The 13,081-nt window shown below is 54.5% G+C and overlaps 1 protein-coding gene across 3 annotated transcripts in view; it reads left to right on the top strand.

Annotated features, from left to right (window-relative positions):
• The first annotated feature begins 4,205 nt into the window (after positions 1-4,205).
• GRIP2 (glutamate receptor interacting protein 2) overlaps positions 4,206-13,081 on the top strand; it is a 48,829-nt gene continuing 39,953 nt past the window's right edge. For all 3 annotated transcript variants that reach the window (XM_058437304.1, XM_032149793.2, XM_058437305.1), the window contains exon 1: positions 4,206-4,292. In XM_058437304.1, the coding sequence (XP_058293287.1) occupies positions 4,253-4,292 (40 nt within the window). In that variant the 5' untranslated portion in view covers positions 4,206-4,252. The remainder of the gene's footprint in view (positions 4,293-13,081) is intronic.

Genomic DNA, 13,081 nt, shown 5'->3' with positions numbered 1-13,081 from the left:
TGCCATCGCTGCCTCCCTCTCACCCAGACTTCATTTCCGGCTGTCACTCAGGGCCCCTGGTGGGCTCAGGACAAGGCTCGCCTGTGTTATGACGGACTCAGCCCTGGAGTCTGAGATGAAGGACGGAGGCCTGGGTCCAGGCCCTCTCTGTGCTGGTGGGGCACCCCTGACAAGGCCCTCTCTGGGTCTCAGTTTTCCCATCTGCGCAGCATGGGCTTGGTTCTCAACCACAGTGGCCACTAGCCTCTGGGTGGGAGGGGTTAGGGGTCTTAGGAACCCTGCAGTGTGAGAGGCAGCCCCACACAAGCAGAATGCCCCAACTCTAGTGCCAGTGGTGCCCCCACTGAGAGACAATGTGAGGGCCCTGCAGGCCTGGCCCTGCGTTGGGAAGAGCATGTGGTGACCGTGAGTTTGCAAAACCCTTCCAAGGTCTCCCACCCTCACTCCTCACAAGGGGCAAGTGAATCTCAGACAGATGTGACTTGCCCAGGGTCACACAGCTTGTGGGTGGTGGAGCTGGGATTCGAACCTGGGCATATCTGACCTGTGTGCCTAGCTCCCTTGAAATTCTGTTTCTGGCCTGTTTGGCGGCGTTAGTTTGAGACTTTTGGCAGGGAAGTGGGTGGATGAACGCTTTCTGTTTCATTAATACGCGGTCTTCCCAACCCTAGGGCGTAGATGTTTTTATTATTCTCATTCTACACCCGAGGAAGCTGAGGTCCAGAGAGATTTGGACAAGTGCCCCGATCACACAGGAATCCATCTTCCAATTGTCTCACAAACCTGGGGACATGGAAGTGTCAGGGCCCCTCCTGACCAAAGAGGGGCTGCCTGCCAGCTCAGTGGCCCTGCCATCTCCCCTGGGCTGCTCAGTCCCCCTCACGTGTCACCCACAGCATTTGAAACATGGAGCAGTCAGATGCTGTCCTCAGGAGCCCCTGGTGGCCTGGGTGCTTGGCAGGCCTGGCTTCCAGCCACCTTGCATGCCCAGGCAATCTGTTCCCCTTTTCCTCTGCTTCCCTGAAGTTGGCAGCATTGGACAAGAAGGATCGTCTTTGGAGGGTGATCAAGCAGCAGCTTTGCCTCCTCTCATGTCCTAGAAGGAGCCCTTGCTGCTCATTCCTAGGCCGCCTCCCAGACGGAAATCCTTCTGTCACCTACTGTCAGCCTGCACTCTATGTTTGAGGTGCTTGCAAAGCTGTCTCACCCCGCTGCACTACAGCCGTCCTTAGCTCTCCATTTCCTGCAGGATGAAAGACAAACTCTTCAATACAGTGCTCCTCAAACTTCATATGCATCACCTGAGGACCCTCTTAACATGCAGCTTTTGATTTGGCAGGCCTGGGCGGCGCCCGAGCATCTGCGTGTCTGACAAGCTCCAGGTGATGCAGATGCTGCTGGTCTTCAGACCGCACTTGGAGGAGCGAGACCCTAGTAGACCACCCCGGGCCTGGCTGTATCTCTGTTTCCTTCTTTGTCTCCTCACTTAGTCATGTGGGATTTCGGCCATGGACTCACACACATGCAATGGTTTTTTCCTTCATGGACAAACTCCTTCCCATCCTTCAAAGTCAGTCTAAAAAACCCTTCTCAGTGGACTCCCAGACAGAGCTAATTCCTCTTCCTCTGCACACCCAGAAGCTTTACAAATCCCTGAAATCCTGAGGCCCATAGCAGTGCCATTAAGAATAGCAGTGCTGGTGCCAGGCCTCCTGAGTGTGAAACTTGGCTCCATCCTTACCAGCTGTGTGACCTTGGGCAAGTTGCTTAACCTCTCTGTGCCAAGTTAGTTATTTAAATTCTGTCTTGTTCCAAAATGGACCAATAATTGCTTCTGAACATGCACTTGGATAAAATCAAATGAAAACGTGCTCAGTAGGGTGTCGAAGACAGAGGGCAAAGGGGAGATGCTGTTTCCCATCTGCCTCTTTGTGTCTTGGTCCTACATTGCATAGCATGGCAGGCACTCAGAGAAACGCCACACAGAAGCTCTCCCATAATCCACGGCATGACCTTTCCAGGAGCTTGGGGGTCCACAAAAGTAAACTCCAAAGGAGCAGTGAGAGAGACAGAAATGTGGCAAGGCTTCCAATTGCCAATCTTAATCACTCATTTAAATGCACCTGTATGGAGAGCAACTTTTGTTTTGAGAAGGAGCAGTTACAGGAGTTTGAGACCAGCCTGGGCAACATGGCGAAAACCTCATCACTACAAAAAATGTAAAACTTAGCCAGGCACGGTGGTGCCTACCTGTAGTCCCAGATACTAGGGAGGCTGAGGTGGGAGGATCATCTGAGCCTAGCCAGTGTGTTGCAGTGAGTGGAGACTGCGCCACTGCACTCCAGCCCAGGTGACAGAGTGAGACGCTGTGTCACACACACACACACACACACACACACACACACACACACACACACGCAAAAAAAGAAGAAAGAGGGAGAAAGAAGGGGCAGATCTAACTCCAACTGCCTGGGTGCCATGCGCCTGTCCTCCCTGACTGAAGAGGCTGTAGATGGAGGGAATGGAGGCGAGTGGGGTGAGGGTCTGTTAGAGCAGTTCACATGCATTCCTTCCTGCGTGGCTGAAGCTAAGACTGCTCCAAAGTGGCCTCTGTGCCCTGGTGAAGGTCAGGGTCTTCATGGCAAGCCTCTCCCTGACCACTGCCAGGGTACCGGTGGCCAAATTGAGTGCGTGTACCCCCGTCCCTGCATGATTTGAGTCGTCCAGCAAATGTCCACTAAATTCAGGTCTTCCCTCTGCAACCTGACCCTCACCACCCACCCTGTGGCTGAGACCTTGGCATCACTGCTGGTCAAGGGAAACTTGCCTGGCACCTGGACCCTTCCCCAGAAACAGATCTCAAGTCACCCAAAGAGGAAGGCACCATGGGAAGTGGGTGACAGGGCAGGGTCTTGAGTTTGCAGATACAAAGGCACAAGTAGCCCTGCCCCAGATTTAGAACCTGGATTATTCTAAAGATGCCACTAGTGTTGGGCTGGCAGGAGGCAATGTGGGCGGCCCAGGAATTGTGGCTAAATTCCATGCTGGGGTCACTGTTCTGGAGGGAACCCACAAGAAGCCTCGGGTCCATAACTACCAGGCAGCCCTCTCCCACTAGCTGCAGGACACATGGAAGAAATATGAGGCTCGTGTGTTCCCACGCGGCCAGGAACTCCATGGGAGGCAGGACTTGTCTGTCTGGTTCTCTGTTGCCAGATGCACTGTGCAGTTGTACAGGTTGTTGACACCCACCATTCAGTGCCCTGTCACCATCACCCCACCCTTCTTGGTGTCTGACCCTCAGTTGGTGCCAGCACACACTGGTGGGATGGAGGGCAGGGGAAATTGGGTGCAGCCTGCCACCCCTTCTCACGGACAGGTAGAGGAGGAGCCTCGGGTGTCCATTAAGATCAGCCTGGTCAGTCCTGAGCCAATGTGGAGGAATCCCAGGAGTGTGCAAGGCTAAGGCCCAGCTGGGTCTGGGATGGGGCAGAGCCTGCCAGGTGTGGCTGGAGCCTGTGACCAACTGGCCCTGCCTATCAAGCCTAGAGGCGGGCAGATCCTCCACCCAGCTCACTTGGTCTTCTCAAAAAGCTGGGTGGCCACTCCATGTGGCAGGCTGCTGGATTCATCTTCCCTAAGTCCCATCTTACCGAGAGAAAACTGATACCTAGGAGAGGTAGTTGGAACATTGGTGGGAGGGCTCTGGAGGGTCTCCAGGCTCAAGGGTTTCTAAGCTGAGACCTGCAGAGATGCCCTGGCATTGTTCGTGCAGTCAAAGAGTCTGTGCTTCATCTAGCTTATGTCCTGGGGTTCTGTGCAAATTCTCTTGGAATCTGCCACTTAGAAAAAAAAAAAAAAGTTTGGAAAGCACTGTTCCCTGTCTCCAGATGAAAAAACTGATGCCTAGTGAGGGCAGAGTCGTCTGCCAAAGTCCCAGGGCAAGTTAGGAGCAGGCTCTCTCTCTGCCTGAGAGTCCTGGAGGAAGCCCCAGGCATGCCACCTTCAAAGACCCCCTGTCCAGACCCAGGCTGCAGGGGTGGGGCATATTGGACCCTGTCCTGGAGCCAGCCTTGACAATAGCCATGTCCCCTTTAAGCAGAGAGCCGCCCGCTGCAGTGGGTGGACTCGGTGCCCAGCCAGTGGGAGCTGTGAGCTTCCCTCCCACAGCCCCTCCCTGGGGAGGGGAGGGAGGGCCAAGCAGCGTGGCTCCTGAGGGAGTTGGTGGGCAGCAGGGGAGACAATAGCGAACATGCTGTGTGGGCTCAGCCGGGAGACCCCTGGAGAGGCGGGTATGTAATGGGGGGTCTGTGGGCAGAGTGATGGGGCTGAACACATAGATCCCTCTGGAGCTGCTGCCCAGAGAGAGGGGACTGGATGGCTGAGACCTGGGACTGCCACTCCCTGGAGACCCAGGGCTTGGGGAGGGTGGGGCAGGACACTTGCTGGGGCTGTCTGTCTGACCCTGGCCACTGTCCTGCAGCAGGATGGCTGAGCCTCCCCCAGGGCTGTCCAGCACAGGCAGGCAGAACAGGCGGGTCTGGAGGTTCCGAGGGCAGTGCTCAACCTTGTAGGAGGAAGGCTGGTCCCATCTGGGTGTGAGCGAAGCCTTTTGCCCAATGTCAGGATCTGCACAGCTGCCTGGTGGGAGTGAGTGTCCGACCCAGAGGGGTGAGAGCCCAAGGCCCATGGGCAAGGTGGTGGTGAGGAGCTCCTGTGCCGGCACAGGTGGGCAGGAGGCTGGATCTCAGCAGGAGGAGAAACTCTGGTTTGGGGGTCTGACTGATGAGCCCCTGCGGCTCTGGGAATGTGTGGGATGGGGGATCACAGCTGCCACATTCCTGGGTGTGCTGAGGCTGGGACCCAGGGGAGGGGCAGACACGATTGTTCCATCTGTCTCTCCAGCCTCAGCCTGGGCTCACCTTATTCCTCCAAAGAGGGAGCTTGGGGCCTGGACCAGAACATACTGCATTCACTGCCCTGGGGTTGCCTCACTGGTTTCTTCCCATGCTCTTGACATATCTTTGCACAACAGCTCCAAGGGCAGGGACTGTGGTCCCAGTGGACAGAGGAGGAAACCAAGGCTCAGGGAGGGCAGTGGCCGAGCTGGGATTGACACCCAGATGACTTTTACAGCAGAGCCCCCAGCCCTGCTTCTGAGGGCCCAGTGGACTTTGATTCCCACCTCCCTTCCCATGGCAATGAGCAGAGCCAGGTCACCTCTGGACCCAGCCTTAGCGACCCAGAAAAAATAACACTAATAATCATAATAGCTGGCTGTTGTCAAGAGCTTCCTCTGGGCCAGGCTCTGTTCTAAGCTTTCTGTGCATTTTCTAATTTAATCCTCATAACCACACTGCCACTTGGGTACTGTTATTCTCTCCATTTTACAGTTGGGAAAACTGAGGCAGAGAGATGCTAAGTGACTTGTTCAAGGTTATATAGCCAGAAGTGACAAAGCTGGGATTTGACCCGATGGGCCCACCCATCGTTGGCAACTGCACTGTAAAAGGAGGCTCTGCCTTCTTGGCCTGGGCACATCTGTTCTTTCAACCCAAGGCCCAGGTGAATGGGGTCACCTTGGTCTGCTGTGGTCAGGGCCACAAAGGCAGCAGTGCCCTGGAGACCTTACCTGGGGTACTGCCAGGGAGGTGTCTCCCCCTCCTCATGGGCCTATGACCTCCGTCTCGGCCCAGGTTCAGCATCAACTGCCTGGGCCTTTGCCCAGTCTCCTTCCTGGCCTCCTGGCCTCCACCCCGTTGCTGCCATGGGAGGAAGCTTGCCAAAACTCAAATCTGCTCAGCTCCTGAGCCTGGCATTCAAGGCCCTTCCTGACCTCTCTGACATTTTCTCTCTCTGATGACTTACTTGACTTTTACCCTCACCACTGTAGCGCCCACCCTAGGTCTCCTCCCCAGATCACAGAACCTCATGATCACACTTGCTTCAGTGTGCATCAGCACCAAGGCTCTTCTTCCAAAAAGTGTAAAGATGGAGCTTCAGGCACAGTGGGATCCAGATGCTCAGTTAACATCATTAGGACTCTGGGTCTCTTTGTAGCTTGCTCTGCTTCACTTTAGTGAGCTTCATTTCCAGGCAGACTCTCTCCTCTCCTTGAGAGTTCCTGGCACCTTCAAACGTATGGTCAACCAGCTCAGTCATCCCTAAGGAAAGAGAGCCTATTTCCAGTAGTTCCAGCAAATGCCCCAGAAACGGCTCTCATTGGTCCAATTTGTGTCACATGCCCACCTCTGATGGATCACTGAGCCTCTGATTGGCCAGGCCTGGTCATGTGGCCTCTCCTGGAGCTGGTGAGGGCAGCCATATACCTCCACATTTGGCAGAGAAGACTGCAGCCCTGAGAAGTCAGCCCACTGGCAGTGTGCCTCAGTGAGTGCCAGGATTGGAGCTGGGCTCTGTGGACCAGGCAGCCCTGTGCCCTTTCTCTGTTCCTGATGGACTCTGGGTGGGTCCCTTCTCAGGTCCCACACCCTGGGCATGTCCAGTCTCGCTCCAGGGAGTCTTGTTTTCCTGTCACTAACCCCAGAGCTCTGGCAGGAAGGGATCGTGACCTGTCTCAGTTGGCCAGGGCTGGGGCACACAGTAGGCCTGAACACAGATTTTGGCAGGAAGTCCCTCTCCATGTTCACTCTCCTGCCTTGAGGACAGGAGGCCTGCTCTGACTCCGCAGCCACAAAGACATCTTTGTTCTGGGCCTGCCAGGTCTGAGCAGGCACTTGCTGCCATGCTGGGGGCAGGGAAGTCTCAGTGGGTATGGGTGTACATGTGTGAAGGTCCCCCTGCTGTGCCCTGGGCTGCCCATTCCTCCGAGAGGCCCTCACCAAGCCTACCCCTTGGCTCTGAGACTCCTCGGGCAGGCCTGGCCTCCTACTCCACAGCAGGGGCTGTGGCCATGGGGGATCCTTCGCTTGAGTTTGCATCCTGGCTCTGTCTCTTCCTAGTCTCTGACCTTGAGAAACTCATTCCGCCTCTTTGATTCTCTTTCTCCTAATCTGTAAATGGGAATTGAATTAAAAAAATATTTGCTGAGCATGTACTACATGCCAGACAATGTTGTCTGTGCTGCACACAGCAGTGAGCAGACAGACAGAAGCCCGGCCCCCTGGAGCTGACATCCCAGTAAAAATAGTCGTAAATAGTTAGATGGTGTTGATTGCCCAGAGGAACATGAAGCAGGGAGGGAGCGGAGAGGAGGTGTGGAGGTACAGGGTGCATGTGTAAGTTCAAACAGGTGGATGGGGAAGGCCCCCCTGAGGAGGTGACATTTCTACAAGTTCCTGAAGGAGGTGAGAGGGGAGTTTTGATGATGTCTGGGGAAGAGTTTTGTGCGCAGAGGGAACAGCTGATGCAAAGGCCCTAGTGGGGTGTGAGTCTGGTGGGCCTTGGGTCGAAAGGACAGATATGCCCAGGCCAGGAAGGCTTCACCTCCATTTAGAGTGCAGTTTCCAAGGTGGGGTGGGCCCATAGGGTCAAATCTCAGCTTTGTCACTTCTGGCTGTGTAACCAGGAACTAGTCACTTAGCGTCTTCGTGCCTCAGTTTTCCCAGCTGTAAAATGGGGAGAATAACAGTGCCCAAGTGGCAGTGTGGTTATGAGGGTTAAGTGAGAAAATGCAGTGTGCTGGAGTGGAGCCGGCCAGGGCGAGCATCAGGAGGTGAAGTCAGGGGACCGAGGACTAGTTGTGGTGAGGACTTCTGCTTCTACTCTCCCTGATCTGGACTCAGTCTTCTTGTGACTGCAGGCAGCCACCATTGGGAAACTGAATGGTTCTGTGGGTGACCCTGATTTTGAGGTCATGCTCCTTGAGTTTGCTGGTTTTAGAGTGGGGCAGGGGAGCAGGACCCAGAACGCAGAAGGCCAACCCCCAAATTGGTCCTGTGCCCCCGCTCTCCCATGGTGGGATGTTGGCCTGCGTGTGGCTCAGGCCTGCTGGGCAGGAGCCCCTCTCCCTGTGTGGAGGAGGATTGTGGGGGTGGCGGCCTCTCCAGGTGATGCCATGGGTCCTGCTAGCCCTGATGCACCCAGCCTGTGAGTGCCTGAGCCCTAACTCAGGGGCTCTTGGGGTACTGGAGCTGTCACCTTCCCAGTGCCCTGGTGCTTCTCATTTGGGGTCTGTTGCCCTCCTGTTTGGAGGGAAAGAGCAGAGCTGAGGGTTCAGGGCATGGTCTGTTGTGAGGTCAGGGAGCCCAGGGTTCCAGGTGCCTCTGCAGCTCACCAGCTCAGTGGCTTCTCTGGGCCTCAGGCTCCCTATCTGTAAACTGGGGACAATCGGTGAGCCTCCCTCCTGTGGTTCTTAGGACAGTTAACTGACTTAGCATCCATAAAGTGCTTAGAGCAGGCCTGGCCCAGGGAGGGGCCCAACACTGGGTGCTACTTATTAAGGTTCCATTTTTTTTTCTTTGCAATCCTTGGCAACAAGTGAATGAGGCTTCAAATTTTTAAATCTATTGATGCATTTCTTTTTGTCTCCCTGAAAAATGTGCTTCTGCCAAGCCTATCTGATCTTTCTATGCTGCTCTCCCCATGGAAGCTGGGCTTCCTGGGAGGATTGTCACCCATGGGGATTGGAACTGTCATTCAGAGGTCAGCCTGTAACTGGCTTTGAGGCATCTCCATCGAGCCCTTGGCCTGTTCCAGCCCTCAGTGGCTAGGGAGGAATGCCCAAAGGAGCTGGGGCTCTGCCTGGAGCTGAACAGCCCCGGGGCTGCAGGCATTACAGCAACTTCCAGGCTTGCATGGATGGGGGAGTAGGCAGGAAGGTGCCCAGAGGGTAGGGCCAGACTCCTTAGGGAGCCAGAAGGCCTGGGCTTCAATCCTGGCTCTGCCACTTAGAAGCTCTGTGCCCCTGGGCAGTTCCCTTGACCTCTCTGTGCCTCAGTAGGCCTGGGTTCAAACCCTGGCCCTGCCCTTTATCATGGGATATCACTTAACCTCTCTGTGCCTCAGTTTCCTGATCTGTAAGATGAGAATCATGATTATACCGCCTCAAAAGTGGTGAGGATTAAATGAGATCATGCTTAGGAAGCACAGAAACTGGCACTTAATCACTAGGAGCTGTCATCATGATTGATCTAGGAAAACCTTTCAACAAGGTGAGGGAAGCAGGCAGGGAGGGAACCGCCATGTTTTATGGTTTCTGTGCACACTTCCCCACAGTTCCTCCAGCAACCCATAAGGTGGGCACCAGTACCCCCATTTTGCAGAGGAGAAGTCTGAGGCTCAGAGAGAAGTGACTTGTCCCAGATCCCTTAGCCAGTTGGCAGCCGATTTAGAATCAAAGTCCCAAGTTGGACTGACTCCAAAGCCTATCCCTCCCTTCCCACCATATCAACAATCCCTTCCCACCATATCAACGATCCCTTCCACGGTGGAGCGAAGCTGGCCGGGGCTGGACCGTCACTTGGTGGAGTGCTTAGCGCCCAGGGTCCTCTTCAGCACCCAGGGTCCTGGTGTGCTGGCATGGTCCTGGCTGACAGCTCACCGTCCCTGCAAATCATGTCCTGTTTGCCCCAAGTGGAGCCTCTGGGCATTTGTTTTCTCAGTGGTCCCTTTTGAGATGCTGAGTCCTCCCTCCAGGAGGCTCACAGAACAGGGCAGCAGTCAAAGCTGGTTGACTTTGTAGTCCCGCCCACTCCCCCACGCTTCTTTCCAGCCACCCCGCTTAGGCAGGACCCTGGCGAAGAAGGCAGCCTGGCAAGGAGTTGACTTCCTTTTCCCTTTGTCAAAGCTCAATAGCCCCCTGGGGCCCCAGAGAGCGGGAGATAATGAAGGCAAATTAGCCATGATTTCAAGAGAAATAAAATAAAAAAGAAGCCCACCCACCCCGGCTGCAGCGTGGGCCTGAGTACCAGGTGTACAGGTCTGAGCTCCAAGCATGTTTCTCCCTCTGTCCCTCCTCCCCTGACTTGCACACCCCACATTTGCCGGGACTGGCTGGCACCACTGCGGAAATGAATTTTCCTCTGAAGCGAGTTCCTACAGGACGATTGACTGAAGGCAAAAGCTCATAATTGCCCATTGCTGGAAGGAGGAGACAGGGAAAAAAAAAACATGGATAAAAATATCTCTGTTTTTTATGCACGTTTCCAGCTGAAAAGTGGTGGGAAAGATGTTTTTGAAAAGGCTTCATCTCTAAGCATGTAATTACCAGGTCCTGGAACAAAAAAGAGAGAGTGAGAGAGAGCAAGCATGTTCTCTGAGGAGGGGGCCTAGGGTCTGAACCCCCAAGGGGTTTTCTATAAATAAAGTAATCCCCTCAACTTCTCAAGCTCTGGCCAGCTGGAGTCAGCCATGGGAGAGACACCCCCATTTTACAGAGGGTGAAGTGGAGGCTCGAGTCACACAGCCAATTGGTAATTCTAACCCTATTTTGATTCTTGGTTTGGATGCTGCCTCAGTTCCCCCCCATCTGAGGATGTTTGTGAAAGAGAGGCCCTATGTCCCCTCTGAATAGGCATCAGCAAACACTGCAGCATTCCTTCCGGGCACCTTTCTGACTATGCCGGGGGATCTTGAGTGCTCAGAAACCTCTCATCTGGCAACTCGCCTATCAAGAATGGCTTCTTGACTTCCACAAGAGGCCACCAAGGGCACACCCTGAGATGCACATGCATTCCCTAGGGAAGTCTCTCGAGGCCTCGCCTGCTGCCCACTGACTTTTTGCGCACAGTAGTATGACTTGTTTTGTAGCACACAGTCAAGTCTCTGACAGCTGGGAAAAGAGATGGCTCACAGCCTGAACCCCAAACCAGGCAAAAATTGTAGCAGGAAGGGAGTTGCGGCCACTCGGTGTTGAGACCAGCAGACTCTTGCACCTCCGCTGTCCCTAAGGTGTCACTGTAACCCAGTTTGTCACCTGGTAGTGCACTGGAGCAAAATCTGAATATTGGGATAAGGAAAGGGAAAAGAGGCAGTGTCAGAGACAAACTTGGAGGGCACCACAGAGACCCAGTGCATGGGTCCTCCCCTTTGCTAGCCAACATCAGGCACCCTGTGCTTCAGCATCCAGCTTTTGGGGGTTCCATTGTTCCTCCCCGTCTGAATTTCTGACTTGTTTTTACAATTAGGGCTCACAGCTCCACATCCACTCTGGGATTCCACTGCTCTGAATTTGGTGAACTTGGGCTTTGGCTTCCTTATCCTTTCCTTAAGAGATAATCCTTCTCCCTCCCCCACTTTCCTCTTAGGATTCATAAACCTGGAGCTAGCAAGCTTATCTCTGGTCTTCCCAAGACAGCTGGAGAGAGAGAGGGATTTTCCAGGGACAGAATCTAATCTGCACAGGATAAGACATATTTTAATTCCAGAATTGCCCTCATAAAATACCAGAGACATTCACTGTCACACAGTTGATAGAACCCAGTCTTTTTGATTTTATTAGCTCAGAAACATCTTGTTGAATCTAAATGAAGTGCGTATTAGGAAACCGTAATGGGAGGCATTATACTTAATGGGGTGTTGCCTGAATCCGTTGCGGCTGATGTGAACTGGAGGTGGAAGGGGAATGAGCGGAGCTGCTGAGGACCCAACCCCAGGGGACCTGGAAATGATTCCTGGCTTAACTGCTATTTGATTTGTTATAAATATATCAGCTGCTGGCAAGCAAAGAGAGCCCAGCCCTGGTCTGGCGGAGCACGGTAGTTGGCGACTTGGACCTTTCTCAGTGGTTACAGCTGCAGGTGGGAACGCTCTCAGGCTTCCGTAGGCCCAAGTTGAGCAGCAACACTAACTCAGGCTGAGCCCCGCCCTCAACTCAGCAGGATCCGGCCCGGAACCAGGTTGAGCCCCGCCCTTAACTCAGTCTGAGCCCCGCCCTTAACTCAGTCTGAGCCTGGCCCAGACCCAGGTTGAGCCCCTCCCCTAACTCAGGTTGAGCCCCGCCCCTGACCCAGGTTGAGTCCCCTCCTGACTATAGAGCAATGGTTCTCAATTGGGGGCGATGTGGTTCCCCTAGGGCACATTTGGCAATGTTTGGAGTCATTTTTGTTTGCCACAGATGCTCCTGGCATCTGGTGGTTAGAGGCCAGGGATGCTGCTCAGCTTCTTACAATGCAGAAGAGAAGCCTCCACCACGGGAATCATCTGGCAAAAAATACCCATAGTGCGAAGGCTGAGACACCTCCCGTAGACTGAGCCCTGTTTCCAGTTCTGGCTGAGCCCCGACCCTGGCCCAGACTGAGTCCTGGCCTTGACTCAGGCCACTCATACTCTGACTGACCCAGCCCTGGCTGAACCCTAATCAGACCCTCCCCTCATGAAAAAGACCTGGCTGGAGCAGAGTGGGGGAAGTGGCCTCTGCCACCTATGGGGACCGAATCTTCTCCCATCCTTTCTCCCGCTGCCGCTGAGGATGGGAGGGTGCGTGGGCTGCTGGGTCAAGTCTCACTTTCCATGGGTGTGAGGTTGGGGAGGAGAGCGAAGTTCCCACAGCTGGCAAATGGCAGAGCCAGGATCTCTACTGAGGCCTGGCTGACCCCTGAGCCTCTTCTGCTAACACTAGGCTAAGCTGGAGCTGCAGAGGTTGGGGTGGCAGGAGAGCCCTTCTTCAAGGGCAGGCGGGGGCATGTGCGGGCTCAGACGAGGCCTGAGGAAGGAGCAGAAGGTGTCCAGGAGGGCTGAGCCATGAGGCAGCGCAGGGAGCCCACCAGCTTGATGGTGTGTCCCTTCTCACTTTGGCAATTGTTCTTGCCCGTGTCAGCCCAGTACTGAGAAAGGAGACTTAGATGAGGAATGTGAAAAAAATAACCCGGTCGATGGGGCCTCAAGCACAGGGTAGAATACGCAAAGAGGCCTGGGGTCTGCTTCCAGCTCTTGGTGGACGCTGCTTTGGACAAAGACCTCCCTTTTCTGAGCCTGTTTCCTCGTATGTCAAATGGGTGTGATCACAGCACCTACCTCCTCCCAAGGCCACTGTGAGAAGTGAATGAGGTGGAATGAGATAATGTGGTGGTGTGCACAGGGCATGGCTGCTGCAGGATCTGTGAGTTTCCTTCCCCTCTCTGTCAGCACATAGAGGAGAAACCAGAACATGCCCCATCAGGCTGAACCCTGCCCTTAACTC

This window comes from Hylobates moloch, unplaced genomic scaffold, assembly GCF_009828535.3.
Source record: "Hylobates moloch isolate HMO894 unplaced genomic scaffold, HMol_V3 SCAFFOLD_4, whole genome shotgun sequence".
NCBI classification, from domain to species: Eukaryota; Metazoa; Chordata; class Mammalia; order Primates; family Hylobatidae; genus Hylobates; species Hylobates moloch.
Note: the sequence above shows the minus strand (reverse complement) of the source record. Positions and strands in the feature narration are given on the sequence as shown.